Here is a 26,838-nt window from a genome sequence, read left to right as displayed (position 1 = left end):
TTGAAAATAAGCTTGAGTCCGATCGGACGAATTTCAGAACTTACCTCAATCAATTTTGAGCCATGCTTATCATCCAAGAAGGACGGATTTTGCGTGACTTTGTGTGTCATTGAAGCCGTTCGAAAAGTCAACAAATACCATTCGTACAACCGGTAATTTACTATAAATATCGCTGAAACGCGTGTTCATTTAATTCTTAGCAAACATTTTTTTGATAAAGAGATTTAATATATTTTTGCTGTTGGGTCTCTGTAATGAAGCCAATGTCATGTTTCAGCATATTTTTTAATTTCTAAAATGACACATTCACCGTACACTCACACGAACATTAGCGAAAAGAAGAGCCGGAGACACGCACGCAGTTTTGCGCAAAATAGTTAGTTTAATTCCTTTAAGTGCTTATGTGGCGTATGCGTAATGCGACGACTGTGACTGCACACTGTAACCAGCGCCAGAATGTAGGCTGCAACAAAATTTCAATTATAAAATGTTAGACAAGCCGCAGATAGCAGCAACAGCAACAAACAATAACAGCAACAATAACAAATGCAACAACATTGGTTAGACATTCAGAGCTGTTAGCTGCTATATCAAGATGTTTGTTTAAATACATGTGTATATATGCGTTATCATTGTCGGTGTAAAACAAGACAATTAACATACACATACACACACAAACACACACACATGCACGCACACTCCTGAATGAAGTTAAATTTGGTGCTTTTGTCTTCAGTTGAAAAACAATGGCCTCAATTGTATCTTTGTATGCCTGCTTGCATATATCTCGTATCTTTTTGTGTTAGCTCAAGTCAATTGTTTCGCATGTGTGTTGCTCCATGAATGTATCTGCGTATGTGTGACTGCCTTATCTTCGCCCGAGGCACGCTCAGCACTTTGTTGTTGTTTCTCTTATTGTCACTTGTCTGCCTATTGCGCACTGATTGTTTGCATAAATTACCATAATTAAGCAAGGTTAAATGGAGCTCCAAGTCTCTGGTCGCTGCCCTCTGTCAAATATCTTAAGCAAGTACAAGCAATTGTCTTGAAGAACACTTCATCCACAAGCCCCCAATTGCTGTACAAACGTTCATGCAACTGTCGAAGCAATTGCGCAACATTTTTTTGGAGCACACGACGCGACCTCTGCGCGGCGCGTGACCAGCACTGCAAAAAAAAAGAGGACAATGGACAGCAGAAGCAATGCAAAAGTAGAAAAATAATGAAAAATAAAGAAAGGAGAGGTACGAGGCGTATACGCAATGCCCTAACCAGGAGCCATTGTCGCTGGAAGTCGCCGCCTTGTTAGCCTTTTGCCATTGCGCCATTCATTTCCATTTTGTATGCGTTGCTGGTTGCCATTATTTGGCTTTAATTGCTGCATGCATGTCGCCACGCCCTACAATCCTCCGTTGCCCATGCCCTTTTCTGTCTGCATCTGGTGTTGCGTTTGTACGTGCTTTAATTAATATACGCAAAAAGGCGAAGGCTACCCAAAAAACCTTTTGCTGAAGTGATAAGTTTGATAAGGCGCACAAATTTGGCTGCGAATGCGAGGCATAATAAGTCAAATTAACTGAGAAAATGTACGCAATACATTTATTGCGTGTGACAATCAAAAAGCAACATGTCAAATGTCAGCAGCGAGTGCTCGTATCAGCTAATTCTTTTCGCAGCTCTCTTAGCCAAAAGGAATATTTATGCGCACACGGGGGCAGGCGAGGCATGTGTAATTGGCTCGCCAGGTGGCCAGTTGGCCAGATGGCTAGCTGGCCGGGGGCATTCAGTAGTAAATAAATTAACATAAAACAAACAAAAATTAATGAATGAATAAATGATTAGCCAGGCAGCGCAAGACGAGCCCAAGGCGAGTCCATAAATTATTTCAATCCAGTGCAGAAATGGCAACTGTCGATCAACGTCAATAACGCAACAGTCTTACGAAACTCTGTTGCCGGCATTTTTATGTTCGTTTATTTCGTTAGATTGCTGCCAGAAAATTAAGGCTCTGGCCATGCATATTATAAGCAAATCAATCAGCTAACAGCTGCTGACCCAGCTCTCCTACCCGCACATTCACTTATGATTTATTAAGAAACACTTTTCAAATTTTTCAATGTAGACATGAATTTGCAGAGTTTGATGCTCAACAATTGGGCTTTAAATTGATTTTCCAGGAAATTCTATTTAGTGCTCCGCGCTACCTTGTTAATGTATACGATACGGAGAAAATACCAAATGGCAACAAAGATGCCAGTGGCCGTGTATTAATTAGAAAGCGAAAAGTACAATTTCAGCAGAATTGAGCGAACTGTTAATTTCAATTAAACACAATTTATGTCAAAATTGGAACAAAGTGCATGCATATTTCATGGCCGTCTCTTTCCGTGAAATTCCTCCCTCTCACTTTTGCTCACCCCATGCCAACAAAATAAGTCACGCATAATACCATAAATAAAACTTCCAGCCTCAGCGGAAATAATTAACGCGGCGTGAGGAAACAAAAAGGCGTTGTAAGCATTTTCCTAGTTATTTCTGAATTCCTGTAATGCTGATGATGAGCACACTGATGTTGATGATGATGATGATGATGATGATGATGATGATGATGGAAATGGAATCGGATGGGGCATTGCTTGGCGCACATTCCGCTGTCAGCGCTTTTTCACAGTGCAATAATAATAGCAAATAATAATAATTGAATGAAATTAATTGATTTGTGGCTGTGCCCACCTGGATATGTGTAAAAGTATTTGAGGCGACTAAAGGCTGCACTGCCATAAGAAACAACAACAATTACTGTCGTAGCCAGCCGTCATTCAATTTCCATTGCAATTGTAAATTGTATCTCATATTTTATAGCTCATTATTAATTGACGCCCACAGTAGGCCCTCATTAATGCTGCAGCTGTCCAAGTAATGTGCAATTAAAGTAATTTAATTTATTATTTGCCATTGATCAACAAACTCGCGCAGCATAAATCAATGCGAAATTATATTTATTTCCTTTTTTATTATTATGTGTTGTATCGTATATAAATGCTGACTGCAAACTTTTTTTTTATATTGGAAGAGTATTTAAGGGTTAACATGAGCGAGCCTGTTTAAGGGCACGAAAAATATTTGTTATAGTCGAACTGACCGAGGCACCTGGCCTAAAACAGCAAACTATATCCATTGATTCTCTGATTATGTAAGGTCTCCACAATACGGACCTAGAGAGGGCCTATTTGAGAGTATACAATTAAAATTGATTATGTCTCTGACACATTTCTTAAATGAGCTGAAACTTTTGTGCTTTGCTATCAGGTTTCATCAGTTACCTGAGCTAGGGTATGCTGTTATCAACTATCATCATCAATTCTCTTATATTAATTTGTTGTCAGTGCCTTATATTAATTACGAAAACATTCTCCGCCCGCTAAATGACAGGTAAAATGAGTTATGCAACAACAGACGCAATTTATGGATATTTATGACTCGGCTAAGATGTACAGCCAACGATATAGGCGGGCCTACGGTTTAGTCGGCAGTCGGCATTTTAATTATGATTTTTAATAAGCAGTTAGCATAATGGTAACATCAACTAATCGCCGCTTAGCATCTCGGCTTATGGAATAAAATAAGCTATGTTTCTATGTTCTTGCTGCTGCTGTTGTCCTCTTACATAGCTAACAAACATTTAATAACTTAATGCATGTGTGTTCAAATGGTAAAAGTCGTTTACGTTCACGGTTTCGTTGTCGTTCTCAGTTCTGTGAATTTAATAAGCTTAATGTGCTGCTCCCGGAACGGTGCAGAACGTAGCACCAAGAAATTAGATGAATTTCCCAAGATATGCTGGGACACACCCGTAAGACACACACACTCTCCCACACACACGCAGACAGGCGACTTGTGCGCTCAACAAATGCAATTAATTATAATTTTTAATTACCTCACCAGGCAGCAGCTGAAAGCAACAACAAGAACAACAATTGGAACAGAATACAAATACAATGTTGAACAATAAAAAAACAAATAGGAGTTTCCTAGACGTAAGTGACCGACAAGCTGATACCCTAGAATATAAAATATATACGCTTGAATGCTTGCACCAAAGATTCCGATGTTTCCAGTTCAGGCGGAAGCCGGAGGTGTACAGGTGTACTTAAAATAAAGAATAGTTTTCGTCAGTTTTATAATATTCAAGATACCAAATTAAGTATCTCTATCTTAAATGTTCACCGAGATATGCCCTAATGTGCTATGCTGGCGTTTATTTGGCGGAAAAAGTGCAGTAGTCCATATTCTCATATTCTCAGAAAAAGAAGTTGGACCGACATGCCTAATCTATACTTAATGTTAACTAAGAAAACATGTTGGGAGAGATGCTTATTATATATAGCTAGTTACATATATATTCACAATTTCGGTATACCCTCTCTTAACTATTTTGAATGGGTAAAAAAGGCAACTTAAACACTGCTTAATATTACGAACGCATGAAACTCGACACGCGATTAATGACAAGTAGGAGTTCTCTGGTCGAGAATGTCCCTTTGAAAGATGTCCTGTAACTAGCTCAGATTTGTCTTTGTATATTTATTTGAATAAATATCTAAGTGTTTAGATATTCAAAAATTGAAATAGTCCTGATCAGTTTATGCCAAACGATAAACTTCATGTCCGTAGGCCTTTTGGTATCAGGGATCGTCAAGATCGCACGTGCCGAAAGACAGATCAATGGCAATTCTTTGACCGACTTGACTATCAATGCTGATAGAAAATAAATAGGCTTTACGAGTTCGGAAAAGAAGGCCTCTTTTGTCAGTTACATATATTTGCACAACTTCGAATACTCTTTTTTTTCCTTTTTGCAATTGGTATAAGGTATAAAAGGGACAGCGTGAAGTGGTGGGCGGTGTGTGGTGGGCCTGCTCCTGACAGCACGTGAAAGGTATTTAGTCACGCGGGAAGAAATGCTTTCTTTTATTTAACACAGCACGATATTGGGAGCCCAAGTGGGACGAGTTACCAGCAGCATGCTCCAGCAAGCTGGACGTGGATTAGTTGCCAGTCAAGGCAGCATGGGCGTGGCAAAATAGGTGGCCAAGGACCGCCACTCAATGCGTTGTTTACGTGCGAATATGAAATTCTCATTGCTGTTATGTTTACTCATGCGAGATACTCCTCAAAGGATTATGAATACAGTAGCGAGTCAGGGAGACAACCCTCTAATATATCACTCGAGGTGGCCGCGCGGGAGTGCCAGCACTTTGTCGCAGCTAATGCCTCAACTTAAGGCTACTAAAGCCATTTACTTTCAAGGTCACAAATGCTTGCTTGGCTCTGCTTTCTTATCCTTGGCCTCAGCATGGACTGAGTGACTGCTAAGGCGCAAATTAGATTTTGGACGAGCGCCCGTGACTCAAAAGAGGTGGCAATCTGGATAAAGAGCAAGACGATGTAGACAGTACACAGACGGACGCAACGGGCCTTTGTTTGTTGCTAATTAGGCAAAAATTACATTTTAAAAGGCTTTCGAGCGTAAAATGGAAAAAGTTGTAACCAAAACTCTCATCTGTCTCTCATTTGCCCCCTCAAACTGAACCCCCTAAACTTAACCAGAAGCTCACCTGACAGAGTGCACACAACTTTTTGTGCCGGCAACTGCATCGTCTCTTGTATTAAATATGACACAAACATGATGGTGCGTATTTTTGAAGTAACATTTTAAACATCTATGTCAGACAATGATGGCTACATTAGGTAGACAAAGTAGTGCAATATTTCAAAGAGTATTTCTGGGTGTTGCTTGTGGTGTAATTAAGTAATTAAATACATTCAGTAATGTTTTTTGTGGTTTCATAAATTTATTTCAAAAAAATAAATATATTAATAAGCAAATGAGACTTTTCGTATTTATACGATAGTTTTTTTGGGCAGGATAAAATTAAAAGAACAAAAACAAAACACTAAAAGTGGTTATCAAATTTCAATTAGAATATTTGTGTTTGGTTTTGTGTTTGAATTTTTCGTTAAAAGCGAATTGTTGACCAATCAATAACTAACCTAATACAAATCATAGCTAATGGAATTACTTATGTCAAAAATCTAAGGCTGCGGTCAAAAGGGACTGACGAATGGCTAACAATGAGAAAAAGAGACTAAAATAATAATAAAAAAATGGCAGTAATATTGCAGGCAGTCTGCTGTTTGTGGTATATTTTATACGCCTCTCAGCTTCGCTTACACGCACGAATGAGTAGAAGAAAATACCTCGCACACGCTCCAATGCTGATCCTGCAGCGCCTTATACGCTATGCATAGAAGACAGCGAAAATATTTGATATGTATGAGTGCGCATATAAAGTGAAAACATTTACACATGTTTGATTTATGGGTCAAGTGTGTGATAAAACTACAAAAGCAAGCTAAGCAGTACACAACTCACGAACACACAGACACCGAGAAATGAGAGACATGCGCGCATTTTAGTATATGATGCCAGGACGTGCAGGGGAGGACGAAAATATTAGTGTAAACCATAAGTAAAATCGCGTAAAGGTTTCAACAAATTATTCAGTCATTAGAATGTCAAAAAAATATTACAACTTGAGCGTCTTAAAGCAGCACAATATACTATACTATTCCTTGCATAGTAAACAGAGAGTCCAAGGTTGTATGTATTAAATAACATAATGAATTCATTTTGAACGTGTTGAAAATTACATTTAAATACCACCCTCCTATTCGATTTTCATAAATTCAATTTTGTAGAATTCGAATTATGTTCGGGAAATACCATGTCTAATTTGTTTTATCAAGCTCTATTAGTCTTCAAGACCTACGTATTGATATGAAAGACAGATAAGCGGTCTTTTCAAACAATTTAAATGGGAATGATGTATAAAAGTAACATTTCGTGCTCCTTCAGCTCACGTACTTGGACCCCAGGTTATGACCCATAAAATTGTGTTCAACTTTATTGGCCAGAAACGAAACAGTACAAAGGGTTATGACCACTGGGCGCTGAGACGCACTGCAGTGGGCGTGGTCAGTATAAACTGCATTAAATGCATGTAACCATATTAAAAGTAATTGAATTTTATGCATCTCAGCAGCGTCTTCATCGACTGCACCAAGCGAAATCAAGTCAATGGGCCAATTAGCCAGCATGACAGCAAGATGGTTAAAGATATATAAAAAAATGTGCATATAAATTTATTGAATCAAAACTATATTTTTACTGTTACTTAAATATAGCTTTGATTTATGGCGACAAAATGCCAGAAAATTCCTTTGGAGACAAAAGCCAGTGAGCTAAAATTGAAAATGACAAATTGCATTAGGGCTCTAGTACAACAACACCACTAACAAGGAAAGGATGACCGCAAAAGTGACAGCACAAAGAGTGCAAAAAGTAAGCAACAATTTTTGGTCTGAGGGGCCTTTTATGGGCATACATGAAGACGACAAATGCAGCAACAAATGCAATTGCAACTGCAGCACCAACAGCAAATGCAACAAAAATAATAACGAGGCCAGCAACAACAATGTTGCACATGGTCAAAATCCCATTCACAGCTAGAAGGATTTGTATAGCTGTGTGTGTGTGTGTTACTCCTGACGCAAACACACATGCAAATAGGGATTGGGTCAGGGCTGGACAAACTTGGCGAGACGCAAATGAAAACAAATGCAAATAACAAACATATGAGACCATAAACAAAACAACGACAACAATTTTAAAACGATTTTCTAATCAAAACACATTACTCTACACCACAGAGTCATATTTATATTGTTTTTACAATGCACATTGCATGTACAAATTTAATTATGCGCAAACCACGATGTTTTGGTTTTTCTTTTATACCATGTAACCAAATAAAATAAAAATCGAAATCAATAAATAGATTTTCACTCGCCTCTTTTATATGGATCCGTGATTCATTGGAAAATCATTGCTTATAAAGTTATGGCCTTATGCTTTGGTGTGCGCAACTGGCTTTTAGGACCTGAATACTGGACACTGAAGTTGGCCAACCTCGACTAGAGCACTCTGGATAATTATTATAACAAGTATACTCTAGTTCTGATTGTCCACTTAGGATATACCTATAGTCCTCACACTATAATCTAAATTAATCGTTATAGTAATCCTTCAGACATTCATTCGGCTTTCTGTCCTGGCTGAACATATGAACCCCTTATGGAATTTGGGAGTCCCTCTCATTGCGTGTTACACTCATTTGGGTACAGGGTATAAAAATGAAAATTTGCAGAATATGCGGCGCCCAAAATATTTGATGGGACTGGGTCTGAGGAAGGTGATGCATGCACGACCAACCACAAAAATTTCATTACATGTGTAAATTATTTACGAAACAATTTGGCCAAATATAAAAAAAAGAAAACTTCCAGCGGGGTCTGCGAGCAAAGCTCTAACGGAAGCGAAAATAATTATTCTTATTTTTCATGTATGTGGGTGAGTCAGTGTGCCAATGGGCCAAGAAGATAAAAGCTTTCGGCAATTTCAAATATATACACATTTAGGGCTACTCACAAATCATATAACTGAAGTTTAAAACAAAACACATTTGTATTTCCTTTAAAAACAATTTAAATTAATTTAAAATTGTAAAGTTATATAATATTTCAAATTTATCACGCCCGAAGTTACTAATTGCAGTATAATGTTTTTCTTGCCTAAGCTAATGACTTTAAATATACTTCTGTTTATTCGCGTCGGACAAGGTATTACAATTTTTTGGCCACGTTTCACGTTTTGTTTACCAAATTTTCAATGGCTGAATGGTATACATATTTAAATTTTGTTAGACATGCCTTGAATCATTTAGATAAACCGCTTTGTGGATGCATCGAAATGTCTATTGCAGCCGTTAAATGCTGTCGAGCATACAATGGTCGGACGCCCCGGGCATTTGCTTTGACAATTCACTGGATGTAAGCACAGGCGGGTGCCTGCCTGCCTGACAAACATACATATCTACAGAGACAGACACAAATATGGTACAATATTCCAACTGGCAGCTGTAGGACGAGCTACATTTGGCAGCCCGTCACACAGTACTTGCCAGGGAGCACTTCAATGCCATGTCAATAAATTATGTAGTGGATTTTCAGCGAGACACAAACATTAATACAAAACCTGTGCTTACAGACTTCTCGCACAAATGTGTGTGTGTGTTGTTTTGCATGTGGCACATAAGTCGCCTGATTTATGTTCAATTTATGCGCATGGCTCAAAAGGGAATCAAAGTCGAATGGTTTGGTCTTGGAAGCAGTTCCAATAAATTTTAGATTGCGAGCGACAAATGCAAAGCAAAAAAAAAATATAAATGTAAAAAATCAAATCATATTTTCACATTAAAAATACATATAACGATAATAAGAGCAACATCCTGGGCAAACCGGCACAATACCAGCCATAAAAAAAATAAAAAACGCATCACTCGGCTGTCACAGTCACCCAATATACTCCGACCATTTGCAAGCCAGGCAGCAAAGTAAATTCCTCGCAAAATTGCCTTCTTTTTTATTGGTTGCGCCAAGCTCCTGAAAGGTGTACAAATTGTAGTGTGCTTTTAGGCGCCCACGAGTTTCATCGCAAAAAAATGCGACTCAAAGCAAATTACGCTGACAAATGAAAATGTCACAATGATGATAATTTATTTTGCCTTTGTCAATTGCCCCTCGCACCAGCTGGCAAACATTCCTCAGACATTCTAGCTTTCATCTAAAACTGCCAGACCGTACATATGCCAGCTGCTGACTACCAACCGCTGCGATCTGAACCATAAGCTCTGTGCAATTAAAAGTAACGTTGGGCAATTCCCAAACCAGAAGGTGTCCGTACTCGTAACACTGCTGTATCATATCTATTTCATTGAGTGTGGGGCAAAGATAGCTTGGAATATTTCTATGGATGGTTTCGTATAAGTATGTGAGTGTGATCAAAGTGCGGAATTAAGGTCACTTTGATATTGTGAGACAGTTTATATTCAATTCAATTGATTCGGAGAATAATAAAATAAAATACATAAAATTTAAATTTTTTGGAAAAAAAGAAGACATTTTCTCGAGAAATGTATATACTTATTTTGCAGAAACTCATAAACACGAAACAAATAAGAAACTTGATGATGAAAAACCCGTTTAAAAATTTGTAACACTAAATGGATCATTTGTAGGACCTTGATTAAAGAAGCTAAATTTCTTTTAACACTAAGATAAAATCTAATTTAATAATATAATAAATTGTATATATGTAAATCTTAAGTAAATAAATTAAATAAAATGTTAAGCACCGCGTTAGGGAATGGATACAGTTAAAGGATATGAAGTGAATATAGTTTCTATAGGTTAATATTGTTTACGAAATATCGACATTTAGTCTCCAGTCCCATCAAATTAAAGGGTACTCTATTTTCGCAGTACTTTGTTGTACGGTTTTATTTCGTGTTTCCGTCTCTTTGTTCGTTGTGGCAAAAACTTTACGCTTCATGTGCGCAGAGTGTTCCTGGCTGTTTCTTACGTTTTCCAGCCAATTCGCCATGACGCGTCTTGCGCTATTAAACTTTTTGGCATGATATTGCCGTTATTTGCCTTGTGGAGCGGAGTTTGGCTCAGTACATTGCTGAATACAAATATATGTACTTACTTGTCATATAATAAACTTTAATGCTATGGGGTTTTGATGCCTCGCTGGTAGAACACATACACATGGCCTGGGCAGGAAACACCGGGGACAGCACTTTATGCGCATTCCACAGTGTCCTGGACTCCGGCCTCCTGCTGAGTCCAGCACAAACTTTTCATTCTTTTCGGTTGCTTCTTTATTAGGCTGAAAAATGAAAATGCCTTCGCAACAGGGCCTCTTCTCCTCATTTAGTTTGTCTATTATGTGCAGCCCGTTAAAATGTCTGTTTGCTAAATATTTGCATAAATCTTTTGGGCACGCGCAGCCTCTGTGCGTGTATGAGTCCTTCCCACATTTTGTTTATGTTACCCATACGCATCGTGTATGTAATTTATTTCAACTTTTTAAGGCCCACGATCAGAATGTCAGCGGAATTTACACAAAAAGGAGTTGGCATGCTTGCTACATTTACCATTTTCATAATAACTAAAAACTTTATTTAAATATTTGCTGCTTTTATTTATAAACGTAGTTAATCCTAATGCTCGTTAACGCTCAGCTGGCGCTACTCACTTAAACATTAAAACAACTTTATAATCCATTATAATGTGTTCACATTTTGTTTGTAACAAAATATCATCAACACAATCATTATCATCTCTATGACATTAATATATGCTTGTAGTTTTTTGTTTTTATTGTTATTATTATGTCTGATTATAATACTCAATTTAACTTTTATATATACATATACAAACTTTATATGTATTCTATACTCTTCACTGGATTTATTGTTTTGATTATTTTTGGATTTTCGTTCTCGTTTTTTCTTTACTGTTTATAGCAACATGCATTTACTCATTAAACATTCATATAAATGTCGCGACAAATTTCACTGGCGCGCATTTATAATTTTTAATTATTAATATTAATATTTATGACTGCAAATGGGTTTCTCTTTGGAAAATTACACACATACTCCTACCACATCTAGTTAAATACAGCAGCTTTAATTTATACGTAACATATATGCAATTGTTATTTACAATTTTGATCAGTTAAATGCCCTGCCATGCCCTGGCTTGCGAATGGTCATAACATTTAATAGTCGACCGGCCATTAAGGTGGACAGTCGCATGCATTTTTAAATGTGACACATTAAACGGCGCCAAGCGCAGAGGAAACGGCTTGGGGGAGGTGCAAAATGCCATACGGGGAAAAGGAGTACCTATGCAACCATGGGCCATCGACCCAGGCGGAAACCCGGGCGAAATGCTTTCAGACAAACTGAAGTCTTGGGCGCTACACTTTAGTGGGCAGCTTAGCAAATATAAATGCAAATATTTTGTTGACAGGCAATGGCAAGTGACTTGCAGCTTTCTGGGGAAATACAACCGGACATGATGAAGTAGAAGTTCCAAATACAGCTCCAAACTCTTGAGCAACAGCAAGTTTGGGGTGGGCACATATTCTCAATACTTTATGGAATACTCAAGAAGTGCGAGTGACACTTTGGAGGAAACAGACTAGCACAGCATTTTACGTATTTTTTCGAAGATAGAAATGGCACCCCGACAGAAAGTTTAAGAAATGCTACTCAACTATGTACATACATAGTTAATACAATGCCTGTTTAAACGAAGATATAGAAAATCGTATTAATAAAGATTGATGCATTTGTAATGCTGGGTTATTGGAAATTTGCTAGTTTTAAATGTTGTCTGGCTTAGAAAACGTCGAAAGCGCAAAGCTCGAGTAGGAACATTATGAAAACATATGCATACGTTGATCTTACCGAAATGCGTTGTCGAAGTGACTGCCGCCGATTAAGTACTGGCAGTAATTATAAATATTTACATTATTAGCTAGGCCTTACAAATATATACAGGTGACTATCAGAAACTTATCCCAATTGTTGATGACAATAAACTTCGCATACAAAGCCCTCAAATCAAAACGATATATATATAATCAGAAAATGAATGAAATTTAAGTCGACTTTAAAATATTAAATTATTGCCGCAGTTTCTACAACCGACAACACGTTTTTTTACTTTTTTTCTTTTCGAACAGTTATTTTTGTCAATAACAATACTTGTGATTTTTACATTCTTTAGCCAAAGTTTTGTTGTCAATTTTACTAATGTCTCTAGTGCTGGCATATAAGTTTAGATAAGAGTACTATGTACATAGCTGCCCCCCCTGAGACCTAGTCCCAACCCATGTAAAGTATACACGCACTAACTTAAAACTTAGAGAGTATACCAAAAGCAATATCAATAGCTGCACCAGTACCAGCCGCCGTAGTTGAAATTATCCAAAGCAGCTCATCATTAGCGTTATTAGCTATTTTTTTTTATATAATTTTTATTTTAAATTTTATTTTTGGTATAATGCGGCATGCTTCGGAAGTTGCTGCCACTGCCACTGCCACTGGTGCACCTACTGCTGCATTGCATAATTTGCGCGACAGCCAAGCTTCACATCTTGATAGCTCTCCAGCGGGCAGCCCACTTAGTTACATTCGCTGACTTGGCTGCCGCATTAGCGGTGGCATTTCTGTGGCGCTTCTAACTGTGCAGCTTTAATTTATCACCGTGCAGTTGTCCTACTCGTATTGACATGGTTGGACGGGGTTGACGTCGTCTGTTGGCCACCATGTTTGCGGTTACCGCAGATGCTGTTCTTGTTCGCCCGCGCCGTTTGACTTTTCTCCGGCCGTGCTATGTTTTCTGCCCCATCTCCAGCGGCTGCTCCGCCTCCTCTGCCTGCTCCCTGGAGCAGCAGTGTGCAGCAGGCTTCCAACAATACAAATGCCGCGACCATTGTGCTAATTACTTTGACGGCCTGCGTTGCCTGTTTCGTGTGGCAGGCCCAGGCCAGTGCGACAGCAGCTGGTGCCGCATTCGTTTGCATTGCTTCGGGTCGCTCGCCTGTGCAAAATGAGCAAACACAGAAGAGAAATTAATGCAGACATGGCATAAATGAGTTACAATTTGTTGGATCCTTTCACAAAACACACTCACCCGACCCCACACAGACACCGCACCGACCCCACCCAGGACTCACACAGACCAAAAAACCGCCTCGAAATACTTATTCCTGTTGTGGTTGGTTCACTTAATATTTTGTTCAAAAATGCATAAAGTTTTTCGGGCTGAGAAAAATTGTACAACAGAGCTGAGTGTGTATTCCATCCTTGCAACCGCATACTATATGGAGAAAAGGTCAAGTATCCTCAAATACTTTCCGTGCAGTTATCAGACTTGAAAGCCCTTCAACTGCATCTGTGGGTTCCGTTCAATTTTATTTCTTATTGATTTTTTTAACCGTTACCATTCACTTATTGGGCATTTAAACTCGCTTAATGCACTTGCCCCACACACAAATATGCATTACTACTCACCCGGATTGCATTTCTACTCACCCTGCAGAACGTGGACGCGTATGCTAGCAATTTCAGTATTTGATGGATAGCACGAGTATTTGCCGGAGTGCAATAAATCCGCATCGTAGATAAGCAAAATTGATTTGGTCTCCTCTGATTTAATGGTTTTAAATTTCAGCCGCCCACCGGCAGTCTCCTCGCTGAGCACCTGTGTGTATGAAGGTGTGTATTAGAACATTTTCGCTAGAAATTTTTGAGTTTAAAAGGAAATTTAAAGCAAGCGGCAGGAGGCGGCAGTCAAGCGGCAAGCAGGCAGCCCGCTAAATGCAAAATCATGTTTTCTCATAATCATAAAAGCTAAAATTAAATGCGTTGCGTATACGCAGCATAAACAAAAGCGCGAACACAAGTCGCGCCCAGCGCTCATAAAAGTTGAAACGTTTATCCAGAGGCAATTGGCTGGACCTTGAGCTTGAGTATTGGTATGAGTTACAGTTTGAGTTTGAGTGCCTGGGGTATGAGCTGTGGGCGTGGCAGCCCTGATTTTTTGGCTTCTCTTATTGCGAGGGCAAAACTCAATTATTGCAAGATAATTTGATGCACACAAAAAAAATTTTAATTTATCTTTAAGACTTTTTTCTTTTATTTTATCATTTTAATACAATTTTGTGGACTCTGGTATGATGCTCACCTTATCCTGATGATACCAGAAAATGTGTGTTGGTGGCTCCGGACTGAACTTAATGATGCATGTAAGATTAATGGTGCTGCCCTTGTCCACATAGAGATCGGGTCCGCCGAGTATCGTTGCAGTGGGCACTGCAAAGTAAGTAGTTGAACAATTTCATCAGTTATTGCAAACAATGAGAATGAGTAGAATAAGTGAATCAGCAAATTATTGTCAACATTTCTTAACCCACGTGACTGTTTCCAATCAAAAAACTAACTAAATAACAGAGAACAAACGTGGAATTTGCTAGCATCTGTCCCAGGTTGACTCATTCCGTCCAAATCGATACCTCAGTGCGCAAGTTGGCAACTGGTCATATCGGACCTCATTCCAGTGCTAAAAAAAACTCTATTTGTTGCCAGACGTAGCCATTCTCTTGCTTCCAACTCGTACGCTTTGTTGTCGATGCCACTTATGCAACCTGGCATTGTTCTCGCTTATGTTGCAATCAGCACACACGAGTATCTATGAGTGTGCGTTCGTTTGTGTATGTAACAAATCAATGGCAATAAAAAACGTCAGCAAAATGCACTCACATGTGGACTACGAAATGAGCAAGAAGCGACTCAAATGACCAAAGTCCAGATTCCCCGAGAGAAGAAGAAGCCCTAACTGATAGACAAACTGTCTAGTGAGCGAGTCAATAAGTGAAATAAGTTTCGAAGTTCTAGCTGGCAAAGAAAAGTATGGGAATTATATAGTTTTATCCGTATTACACAGCAAAACTTTAAGTTATTTTACCGTTTTTTTGGAATATTGAATGAGTTTGATTTTGATTCGGAGAGTTCCACATATTGTTCACAAGAAATCAGGTGACTTTTCCTCGAAAGTCATCTGATTTCTAAAGCGTCATCAAAGCTACCTTGTAAATTGTTTGTTTTTCATCCGATCCAACCATCCGATACAACTATTCGATCCAACCCTGGGCTGTATAAACACTTGTGGCCGTTGTTTGGATCAGACGTTCTCAATATAAGCCACAGACGTCGTCTAGTAAATTCAGTAAGTCTGTGGTCATAGAATGGAGCGAATGTGCATAGTTTTTCTTTTATTTTTCGTTTGCTGCTCCAAATGTCTGGCAATAGACTTTTGCAATATGACTGAGTGTAAAGGAGTCAGCCATTTGGGTTGCAACAATGATTTGGTAAGGCTTGGAATCAATAAGGCAATTATAATTCGACTCTCTTTTAGACTTTTCATAGTAGTTGCATGCCTAATTGTATACTGCTCAATATGCAAATATATAAGAATTACCTGGTCAAGCTACACAATAAATACCGTGAAGATGTGGCGTCCGGAGTTTTGACGGGTCTGGCTCCAGCTAGTCACATGCCGGAGTTGCTGTGGCATTCTAAGCTGGCTTTGATAGCCGAGTACCATGTGAAGCGTTGTCTACAGAGACTTGAGAACTGCATGGCTGTTACTGCGTTTCCCAATCCAGCTGTTAACTACGGTTTGAATTGGTTAAATATTGCATCGCTTCCCAGCTATACGCGGTCGACGAACTCTGAGAAACTAACTAGTCAAACCGAACAGTGGCTGCACCAGGTGTACAACCTTGCACAAGGGGATCTTGGCGGTGAAATCTATGAGATTAAAAACATACTTAATGATAACAACAGATACGTGGGCTGTGCCGCGGCTGAGGACTATGATAAGGCGGCCAATCGGTTTGTGCTAATATGTTACTACAACCATCAGCATGAACAGATTGCTCCAATCTATAAGAGGGGAACATTTGAGGCAAAACATTGCCCTCACGGGGTCAGTAATAGTTATCCACATCTGTGCAAAACGTTTACTGACATAAACGACTAAAAGAATAAAACTTTCATTTGCAACAAACCGAGCCACTCTTGATGGTTGCCTAATTAAATGTGACAGGTACTTGAGAAATAAAAAATATTTGTGGCAAAGTATTTTCATAAAAATTGTTGGGCCTCCAGGATAAAAAATGTGTAAGGTAAAATGTGGAAAGTAACAAGCTGCCAAAGTTAGTCGGAAAAAGTATTTTCCAAAGCAATTTGTTCGTTATGAGCCAGAAAAACGTTGCCCCAGCCAAAAGTGCTAGACTCAACTCTACAGCAACTCTCCTACTTCCGCCCAACTGGAGGACTTGGCTAAAAAGTGCACAAAACTGACGTGAAATACACATAAAATAAAAAAATATTAAAGGATAATATATGCACATGCTTGTCAGCTCTTAGCTCCCCCTTTCCCCTTCTGTCTACGGCAACTGTTAACTAACTGGTTGAACATAAACTTGTCAGGCAGTTGCACTTAGGAGCTTGCACTGCTTATGTCATATTTTTCTTAACAAACCCGCAACTGTTTGAATGGGGCCAAACATGCCCGCAAATTCATCATCGCTGGACTGATAAACTCGATCCGCGGCTATGTAGAAGGCATCGTCGTTGAAATATTGCTGCATCAGACTGCTCGTCTCCTCGTCGATAATATCTGATGCACACCACGTCAAGTGCGAGATACACAACCAAAAATTTGTATGAAAATAAAAAACAAACAAGAAATGCAAATAAATAAACAAAAAATATGAATAAGGTGCATAATCATAATAATCGTAATCATAATAACTGAATTCAATTAAAAATAAATAATTATGTAGTTTGATTAAAATTAATAATTACTCAAAAATCGTATTAAAAATAACTTAATTTATGTTTAAAGTTTTTGAATTTTAATCATAATCAAAGAATTCTTTTAAATATTTTATAAATAATCATGCAGTATTATTGTTTACCTAAACGTTTTCGGAAAAATAAACTATTTTATACCATTTACCTTCATGAATGCAAGCACCCACTAAATTATAACCTTTTTTTTTTTATATAGTGATTAATAAAAAAAAATCATGAATATTTTGAAGCCTATATATATGAGCTATTAAAAATGTGCACTGCGAAGGTGGCTACAGGGTATCCCCGAGCCGAACATGCTTTACTAAAGCACTTCACCTAGATGCAAACAATGAAATTATAACTTCTAAAATAATGTTCAGGAGATGCAAGCCACGTAAAAAATGAACAATAATAAAAATAGTCTAAGGCAATTGGCGCTATCCATTTGACTTTAACATTTAATTATAGAATTTTTACTATTTTTACAATAGTAGTATGCAACTTCTGTTTTCTTTACTTTTTTGCTGTCACAACAATATTTCACATATTTTTTTGAAATTCGAGAAAAATTGTAATCGATCTCCTCCTCTCTTCCGATCAACTGGTGTGCTATTTTATACAGCTGTTTTATCTACGCCTGGTGTTTATTTTTATACTCTGTTTTGGTGCAACACCCACCTGTTCATATGGATGCTATTGAAGCTAGATATTCCAAGTATGTAAAAAAAAATGAAGTTAGCTATTGAGTTAAGATCCTGAGCTTGATTCCCTTAATTTAGTGTGTGGATTACTACATGGTACTCTCACTGTCGCTTATTTTTACTTTAGTTGGAATTTTGAAATCGCTGTCTTTGAGTTACATTTATCATTATTGCACTACTAATGGAGAGTGTTGCGCAGTCAGTTCGACCCGACTGGACGGTATTACTTGTTATATTGTTTTTGTGTATTTTTGTAGCGATATTGCCAAGTGTGCATAATTTACACTCTTGCAAATTGCATGAATATGCAAATAAGAAACATGTGAATACCCCTCGCATCGAATTTTTTTGCAACATGTCGAAATATTACGTATACGCTGGCAGCAGAAGCAGAAGTTGAAATATGCAAAACCCAACGGCTAAAGCCTCGTCAGCTGTACGGCTATATAAATATTCGGTATATTTTATACGTTATAGGTATGTGTGCACACCCTGAAACAGTTTTTGGTTTTAACTCACCCACAATGTTCAAGTTGACCGAATAGCTGCGCACCGGCTGCGTTGATATTTGGCATTCGTAGACACCAGCATCCCGCTGCTGGGCCCATTTGATTTGCAATGTCCATTCATCAATATCACGATGATAGGAGGTCTGAAAACGTTGATCCGTTGTGTAGGTATATGTGCCCACGGTGAGTATGTGCAGATCACGATGTCGTATCCAAGCGACCTGTGAATATGGAGAAGGAAATTTAATTTTATATCTTTGACATATTCTAAAGGCGAACCAAAACTATTGCCTCTTGGCCCACTACAACCTGAACAATCGAACCTTTTATGCTCCCAGTCGGCTGCAGCCGATAGCAACTTTCTTAATTATTTGGCTTACGAAATTTCCTAGCATGAAAACCCATTAACTCATTTAAATAAAATAATTAAGAATACAAAATTGATGTGTGAGAATATATCATATGCATTAAAGGAGCGAATAGACGAGGCAGTGTATGTGATTTGAATAAGTAAGCTAGGGTTAAAATCTTGTTTGACCCTGTTTCAATTTGCATTTAATTTTCCTAACTTTGAAATTCTACGAACATCTTGTCATTTATTTTAAGTACGTCAAAAACTATTTGTCAGTGTATGTGCATAAGTCGATTTAAGACTGCTTTTCATACTTATTAAAACTGATTATTTAATTTATTAAAAGAGGCAGAAAACCAAATTTGAATACATCAGAATGTGCCTTTTTTGTAGTATTTGTGAGTCCCATGCTGATTTGCATTTTGATTAAGCTAAGAAAAACTTGTGTCAATTTGCTGGCCTTAGCTTTGGTCAGCCTAAGTCCGAGTCTCAGCCTCATTGTCGGCCGCAGCCACAGGCCAAAAATGTATGCAGCTCACAATCTAAATATTAAATAACTTAAAATTAGTGTGCGCCACGCATGACAGAGCCGGAAAATGATACTTCCGTGCTCTCAGCCTCGACATTCCTTTTCCGCATTGGCCACTACATTTTGTAAATTTTTTATGTTCCATTTATTTTTTTGTGTGCTGCCACTGTTTTGGCAACTTTTTGGGCGCCTTTTTATGCGGTGGCCAATTGCTACAGTAACAAATACACACGCAAGCACACATTGGGAGACACAGAAACAGACAGGCAGACCAACAGACAGACAGACAGACAGACTGCGTCAGAGTCAGCCAACTGTGCCAGGCATCCATCTGTGCAGTTCCAGTTGCCGTCTGTCTAATTCGGCAATAACAGTCCAAGCCGGCAAAAAAACTTTATTCCGTCAGAGTTTTTGCCGCACTGGCAACATAAATTTACCGTTGGCCAAAAACGAGCCGCCAGTTAACTAGAGAAGCTTGCCGCACAAGCCCTCTCTCTCTCTCTTTCTCTCTATCTTTCGTCCTCCCTCTCTAGGTCTGGTATGTGTAGTTTACTGATTGCGGAAGCGGATTTGGTTATGTGGAAATCTATAACCCCCGTCCAGGGTGCCAAGACCAACGCTCGCTTAACGTAATCAACGCTGGAGCATTTATAACTTCTGGCGCTAAACGAGGAGCACCTGCAAAGTTTCTCACGATTGCATGCAGGCCATATATGTGTTTGGAATGTATGCGAATACATCCGCAATGCTGAAGTGTGAACTATTCGGGTGTGTTTGATTGTTAAATCTCATCGTAAATTACTTTTAATGCTGGGCTCATGTCCTGCTCTGCAACAGATTGTGCTGCAGTGGCAGTGGCAGTGGCAGACATTGACAGCGTGACTAAATAACTAGCCCATTCTCCGGGTTGATGAACTTATTGCTGGCTAACATTTCAGCCGTATCGCAGTTATGGCAACCAATTTAATTGGTTTGCTGAAATTCAATACTTTGTTAAGCAATTTCCCAAAAACAGCCTTCAAGCGAACTTGTACAACAGTTTAAGTGCTGCTCCTCAAGCAGTCAAAAAAGTTGGAAAACGAGATGTTAATTTTCTAAAGCAAATTTAACCTTGGGGCTCCGAATATCCAAACAGGCTCATATGGCAAATGGCAAATGGTCAAAGTTTTTTTAGGCCATAGAAAATCAAGTGACGCCATAAAACTAATGACAATATCTGGACAGGGTACATGGTACATGGACAACATGTGTTGGCTTGTGTTTTGCGCCTCAACTTCGGTTCATTGTTTCAACGTCACGTAGTACATAATAAACTGACAGTAAATTTAATAAGCGGCTGCTATTATGGCACACACACACGCACGCAGACTACAACACATGCGTCCTATGCCAATATCATATAGCAACTATCTGAGATGGCCGACATATTGCCCGCACTTGTCGCTACATTTTTGTTTATTAAATGTAAATAAAAATAAACATTATTAAAACAGACGCCCCCGCAGCAACAGTCAAGCTATTGTTTTCGGTATATAACCATATAAGCTGGTTTCATATCATTTTTGTGTATATTTTCTTTTTTGCAGTCCACGTTATCTCTTCACTTTATGCTATTCTCTTTAACTTGAGCGTGCAGCTTTTGTGGTACATAGATATATACTACAAAAGATGGCCATCTAAGGATTTGTATTTATGCTTATCCGTATCTTTGCGCGAGTCGTACTCACCGTCTTGTTGCCCAGATGCTTGACACGACAGCCCAAATATGCGGATTTGCCCACAAGGGATGTTATATTCCTTGGCATTGTCAAATCAAAATACGGCTCGTTCCATTTGTGGCCATGCGGATAATGTAATGGTGGCAGATGTGTTGGCTTTGAATCTGCATTATTATGATTGTTGTTGTTGTTCACAGATTGCCGCTGGTAGCACAATGTTAGCCCTGCGAGACAGAGAAAAAAGAAACCGAAATCAAAAAAACGTTTTTCTTCATATTATATAAAAATAAATATTTGTTCATGCGTAATTTTCCATTGGCGTTGCCAATGTCCGTCAGCGTTACTTAACCTCAATTTTGGTTATACTTTTATTATTAACTTATAATCCCAGCTAAGCCACCTGCAGGACAATGCTGTTTGGCGACTCGTTCCCGCTCGGGGACATTGCTTTTGGGGTCGACAGCGCCACGAGCTCCGGCTTGTGGCAGGGCGGAAACAGGAAACGTTTCTATCCAAACTCTACCTTATTCATGCTAATTGTAGTTGAATTGAAGAGATGACACAACTGAAACATACACAACCGGGAGCCAGCTTTTGTGTTTTGTTGTGATCCTTGTGTAACTAAAACTAAAATTGCGCAAATGACAAACTCATTGTGCCGGGTCTCAAGTGTCGGTGGCAGCTGCATGTGCCTCGCTTGCTCGTCAAGTGCGCCCCTTGTGGAGTGCCAGTTGTTGTTGCTTCTGGTTGTTGTGCATTGCATTTATGGGCCGCTGGCAGGGGTTAATTTTCTAATTACCAGACGCGTCGACTTTCTATGACTTCGACAGCATTCGCGAAATGAGAACGCAATGTTTTTTACGACTCACAGAGTGTCCCGACTATGAAGTGTTCGGATGTTTATGCTCTGTTACGACTAAAGAGTCCTCGAGTTGGGATTGTCCGACTCGAAGATACCCTTCCACACAATCACTCAAGCTGGCACGCCAAAAGTTTCGCATATCAAATTTAATACACGACTTTAGCAAATCGGTAATTCGATAACTCATTTTTTGAAAATTTTTAAAAAAAATATATACGCTTTCGGCATAGGTCAAGCATATAAATACATCCTTGATGAGGTCGGAGCAGCCTACTTCTACATGTTACATACATTTTCACAAAAACATTATGCCCTATTTTCAACCATTTTGAATGAGCTCTCAGTATAAAGAGGAAATGGCAACAAAAAGCTCTAAACAGCAAATTTGCACCCAAAGGCAAACAACGACACAAAAAAACTGGCAGCCATATTGAGAGGCTCATAAAACTGCCCATGTCAAATTGAGAGGCGTCGTAAAAATAGCAAAAGCTGAGTGAAAGTTTTTTAGAGCTGAAGTAATTTTAGTAACAATCACAACATAAGCAGCAGCAAGCATAACAAATGAACAAAAACTTTTTAAAATGTTCTGACGAGAGCTTACAATAAAAAATTCAAAAACTAAAAGCAGCAAAGAAGGCTACCATACGGAACTAAAATGAGGAAACTATAATTTACTCTATAAAAAACAGCAAAGAGCTACGCAGTATATATTCAATTTTTTTAATCTTTAAAAAAATGTTTGCCAATTCAATTAGGAACCTCAAAGTGCACTCCTTTCAACAGCTAAATTCGAGACTGATTTAAAGTGTATATATATATATTTGATATATATATATATATGTGGTCCGTTGCCAATCAAATTTGTGCTACTTGCCTGCATCAAGTGTTTTGTTTACTCAAGCAACCAAGTGTCGTTTAGCCGGCGTACCTGAGGCAGCTCGTAGCTGCTAGTAAATTCCATGAAACTTTAAGAGAGCTGGCCCCGAAGCACTACAACCGCCTTTGACAGGATTAAAATGTGCTGGCGAGCCAGACGAGTGTGCAGCAGGAGTGGGCGAGGCAACGAGTGGCCAGGCAAACACTGCAACGAAGTGAATGCAAATAGCTGCGCTCGACTGGCTTGTTGGGCGTATGAGTATTGCTTTTATAACAGGAACGTGGTGCAACGCCTACTTCTCCTGCCTTGCAAATAGAAATGCAGTCAGCAGTGGACAAGCTTTTGGCTTCGCTTTATGCAACGGTCCGTCCAGCGTGCCCCTTGGCTGATAATATTGCCAATATGTGAAAGGTTAGGTTAAAGTTCAGATCAGCAAACAGTATTTATGGCATTAACTAACCCGCACTCATAGCTTCGAGCTCACTCTATATTTCTGCCATGTACCAAAATCTACTAAACTCAAATTTAAATATGCGCCCTTAACATTCAAATATAAGCAACTAGAATATTATAGGTGGGATCAGCAAATGCAGCCGCTGACATTTATTGATTGATAGATTGATTGATTGATTTGTGACAGTGGGGGTTGTGCGCACATCGCTAACCAAAACAACAAAGCCAGAGAATCAATGAGAACCCGGAACACGGTCAGCCATAACACAACAGGGGGCCACACTCATTGCTCATTTGCATTTGCCGTGTTGTACAGTTTGTGGCCTTGCCCTGTGCCGACCTCTCGCTACGGCTCTAACCATAATGAATCATTGGCCCACAGCTAGGGGACTCATTTTACGCAAAATTACCTTTGGCATCCGCTGCAGACGTTTAACAACAAAACGATTCATGCAGACTGCAAGGTGCACCCGATTACAAAACGGCTTGGGGCTGAGCCCAAACGCAATCATATGCCATGAGCTCAACACATTGAACCCGTCTGGCAACAATGACCATAAAACGCTTAGTGTTCTGCTTGTATGTGTGTGCCTGTGGGTTGTCTGTTTAATGGTCTTCAATATTTAAGAAGTAAACTCAAAGTCATTACAGCCTCAAAATGCAAAAGCAAATGGATTATGTGAATGTAAGCGTATAATAAAAAATGGAAACATTCATTCTTCTCTCTCTCTCTGTAAAAAAGCTTAATTTTTTTTTATCTAAAATCTATTTGGTTTTACTTCAGCTCTGGCTCTCCACATACAACATTTTAACGCACCCCTCTTAATAAAACACAAACTTCTCATTGTTGGCGAATCAGTGAAGTCAGCTTAATAAAAAAAAGATGAAAAATCCGGGGAATGGTAAAACGATTCTCAGTTAAGTGTAGCGTGAAATAGAAAGAGAGCTTTCAACTGCTCTCAGGGAAAATGTTGCCTCAATTAAAGATAAGTATCAAAGTGCATAATAATCAAAAGGCAGCCAGGCGAGAGACGGGCCAATGAGCAACTCGGCAGGTGCCAGGGCCAGGGCCAGGGCCAGACAGCGTCTAGGTTGGAGGGCGTGGCACAGTGTAAACACAGTTGTGCTGCTGCTGATGCCGCTGCCTTGTCAAAATGATTGTCTTACATGCATTACCCGTCGCTTGGCTCGCAGCATTCTCGGGCCACGGGCGCACCTGACGTATGCGCAATTTTTCACCTGCTCTTTCTGTGTTACTTTTGTTGCACATCGTTTTTCATAGACAGCAACAACAACAGCAACAAATAGCAACGACAACATGGCCAGTTATTTTCGTGCCGTTTTTACTGCAATTTATGCAGACTGGAAACCAGGAGAGAGGAGCCAGAAGGAAGGGGAGCAGCAACAAAAGCGTAGTCCAAATCCATGCCAGGCCTGCCCTCTTTTGGTCATTGCCTGTTAACACACCCAATGGGAGTTATTAATGTTTGCGGCGCTTTATTTACGGCTTGCTAGCAGGCAGGCAGGCATCGGCTTCGAGTCGATTTTTTACCGGCCCCGAAGGCACCAGAACTCGCTGACAGGCAGCAACTCCGATGCCAGTTCCTGTGGGTCTCCACGCAGTTGATTTAAATTTGGCGTAGTTAATTTTTAACCCAATTCCAGCGGCTTTATTTATGTGAAACGCCCATTTAATGTTGCATTTTTTTATTGCCAGCTGGCATATCAGCATTTCGGGGTCCAAAATTTAAGATCTTCAAAAAAGGTCGTGCAGACTTTAAGTTTATATCAACATGTCTTATTGAAGTGCATTTCTAGTTTTCCATGTTTTTAAATATTTAACCACTTGTCACATATTCAATCCCTTTTGTGTAGCCCGTATTCCTCAGGCTTTCAACTTGTGTTGCTTGTCATGTTTCCAAAATCATTTGCAAATCAAATCTTAATTAAACTTGTATGTCGGCCTTCTATCTACACTTTGCCCTACTGCCACTACCTACTACAATGGAAAACTGTCGAATGCGGTAAGATATTGTTAAGCAAATTTGACAAGTGTGTGAGAGTAATATTGAACTGTGATTGGAATTCAGTTTGAATTTCTATATAAGTCTCCCAATGACATGAAGAGAAAAAATGGTATCGAATCATGATGCACATTTTGGTTTGGTTTTAATAAAATGTTGCAATGTGTAGCTAGTTTTCCCTGGGCTAGTTTCATGCTAATATGTGTCAAAATGTTTAAAAAAAATCAATAGGCATAACATTTCCTGGAACTTGATGCCTAATAAAATATGCATAATTACCAATACAAGAGCTTCACGCACTGTCTATGAGTCGAGGGCGATGTCGATGACCAGAGCCTCGGTTATTATTAACTGCATGCAACGGAGCTGGTCACAACAGCACGGCAACATGTGAATAATGTGCAGTGGCAACGAACGGAAACGGAAGTGAATGTTGAGGGCAGCCAACCAATATGCCGCCCCCAAGTTAAGTTGGCTGTGCTGTCGCCCAGCTTGCGCTTCATTGCATGCCAAGTTTTAAAGCGAACATATCCCTAATTTGTTTGTCCTCTTTTCAACGGTGATGTTTATTAATGTACTTTTGTTGTATTTATTTAAGCAATTATTATTTCAGTCATGGCATCCGGGGCCGGGCTAGCGTCAACAGAGAAATTCCAATTAAATTTTACAGTTACCGAAGCATGAAACTGATTCGAGACAACGCAGTGACTATTAAATAGACCTTAATTCAAATTCAATATTTGCTTGACACATCACAATGGTTGTGAACAACAAATATTAATTATGTTATACTATTTTTTAATGAAATAGAACACAAATATTATAATATAATATTTATCTATTATACGGAGAATATATCGCCGCTAATCACATTATTTTCAATGTTTCATGTTTGCATTTAACTCTATACAATACAAATATAAACAACAAAAAAACAATTTGTATACATATATTCAAATATAATAAATTTTTAGGCGTAAAGATCACAAGTTTTTACAACAAAAATTTGCGCTGTTCAAACAGAATGATAAAAGTAGAGAGCTCTAGTCGAGAGTGCCAATGCGGAGATACTATATATTTCTATGTAACCAATTAAATTTAATTGTTTTCGGGAAAACGGAATAAGTTTTTAAAAAAATAAATATAACTCCGTATGGTGTCACTCTCTTTTGTAGTCTCCGACAAATGGAAAGATCCAACGTCGTCATTATAAAGACTATACTCTTGGGTCGGAGCTGCTTTTTACAACATATGTACAAAGTCAATATGCCCTTTTAACCCATTTTAAGCGGTCTATGGTATAAAAAGCGAGACAGATATAGCAATAGAAGGAAAGAGAAAAAACAGTTGAAAGCGTCAAGAATTTTCTGTTTGATGTTGTGCGGCGGCGGAAATTGCAAAATTGTAA

General features: G+C 38.9%; 2 protein-coding genes and 1 long non-coding RNA gene across 17 annotated transcripts in view; 2 read left to right on the top strand and 1 right to left on the bottom strand.

Annotated features, from left to right (window-relative positions):
* Positions 1–11,122: 11,122 nt before the first annotated feature.
* Positions 11,123–26,838, bottom strand: part of dpr10 (defective proboscis extension response 10) — a 40,103-nt gene continuing 24,387 nt past the window's right edge. Inside the window, exons 1-8 of one of the 13 annotated variants that reach the window (XM_064696284.1) lie at positions 22,014–22,266; positions 21,791–21,957; positions 21,224–21,438; positions 18,626–18,836; positions 17,089–17,226; positions 14,728–14,855; positions 14,076–14,244; positions 11,123–13,581 (exon numbers count right to left, since the gene is read on the bottom strand). In XM_064696284.1, coding sequence (XP_064552354.1) covers positions 13,241–13,581; positions 14,076–14,244; positions 14,728–14,855; positions 17,089–17,226; positions 18,626–18,836; positions 21,224–21,438; positions 21,791–21,902 — 1,314 coding nt within the window. In that variant the 5' untranslated portion in view covers positions 21,903–21,957; positions 22,014–22,266 and the 3' untranslated portion in view covers positions 11,123–13,240. Of the gene's footprint in view, positions 13,582–13,674; positions 13,936–14,075; positions 14,245–14,727; positions 14,856–17,088; positions 17,227–18,625; positions 18,837–21,223; positions 21,439–21,563; positions 22,268–26,838 lie in introns of those variants that run through there. The other 12 variants (XM_064696283.1, XM_064696290.1, XR_010437853.1 and 9 more) reach the window with 12 other exon arrangements.
* LOC135438124 (antigen 5 like allergen Cul n 1) lies at positions 15,756–16,685 on the top strand. The gene is made up of 2 exons (XM_064696295.1): positions 15,756–15,910; positions 15,958–16,685. Exons 1-2 carry the CDS (start codon positions 15,788–15,790, stop codon positions 16,582–16,584), a joined length of 750 nt encoding a protein of 249 aa, XP_064552365.1. The 5' UTR covers positions 15,756–15,787; the 3' UTR covers positions 16,585–16,685.
* LOC135438116 (uncharacterized) lies at positions 22,566–23,526 on the top strand. 3 transcript variants are annotated; one of them, XR_010437849.1, is made up of 3 exons: positions 22,566–22,779; positions 22,832–23,337; positions 23,370–23,526. It is a non-coding gene; the product is annotated as an uncharacterized LOC135438116 (long non-coding RNA). The 3 variants fall into 3 exon arrangements; XR_010437848.1 differs by having other exon boundaries at positions 22,567–22,779; positions 22,843–23,337; XR_010437847.1 differs by having other exon boundaries at positions 22,575–22,779; positions 22,860–23,337.

This window comes from Drosophila montana, unplaced genomic scaffold, assembly GCF_035044405.1.
Source record: "Drosophila montana isolate Dmon_TW-CO22-7 unplaced genomic scaffold, ASM3504440v1 contig_3846_1, whole genome shotgun sequence".
Lineage (NCBI taxonomy): Eukaryota > Metazoa > Arthropoda > Insecta > Diptera > Drosophilidae > Drosophila > Drosophila montana.
This window is presented reverse-complemented; position numbering and strand designations above follow the sequence as displayed.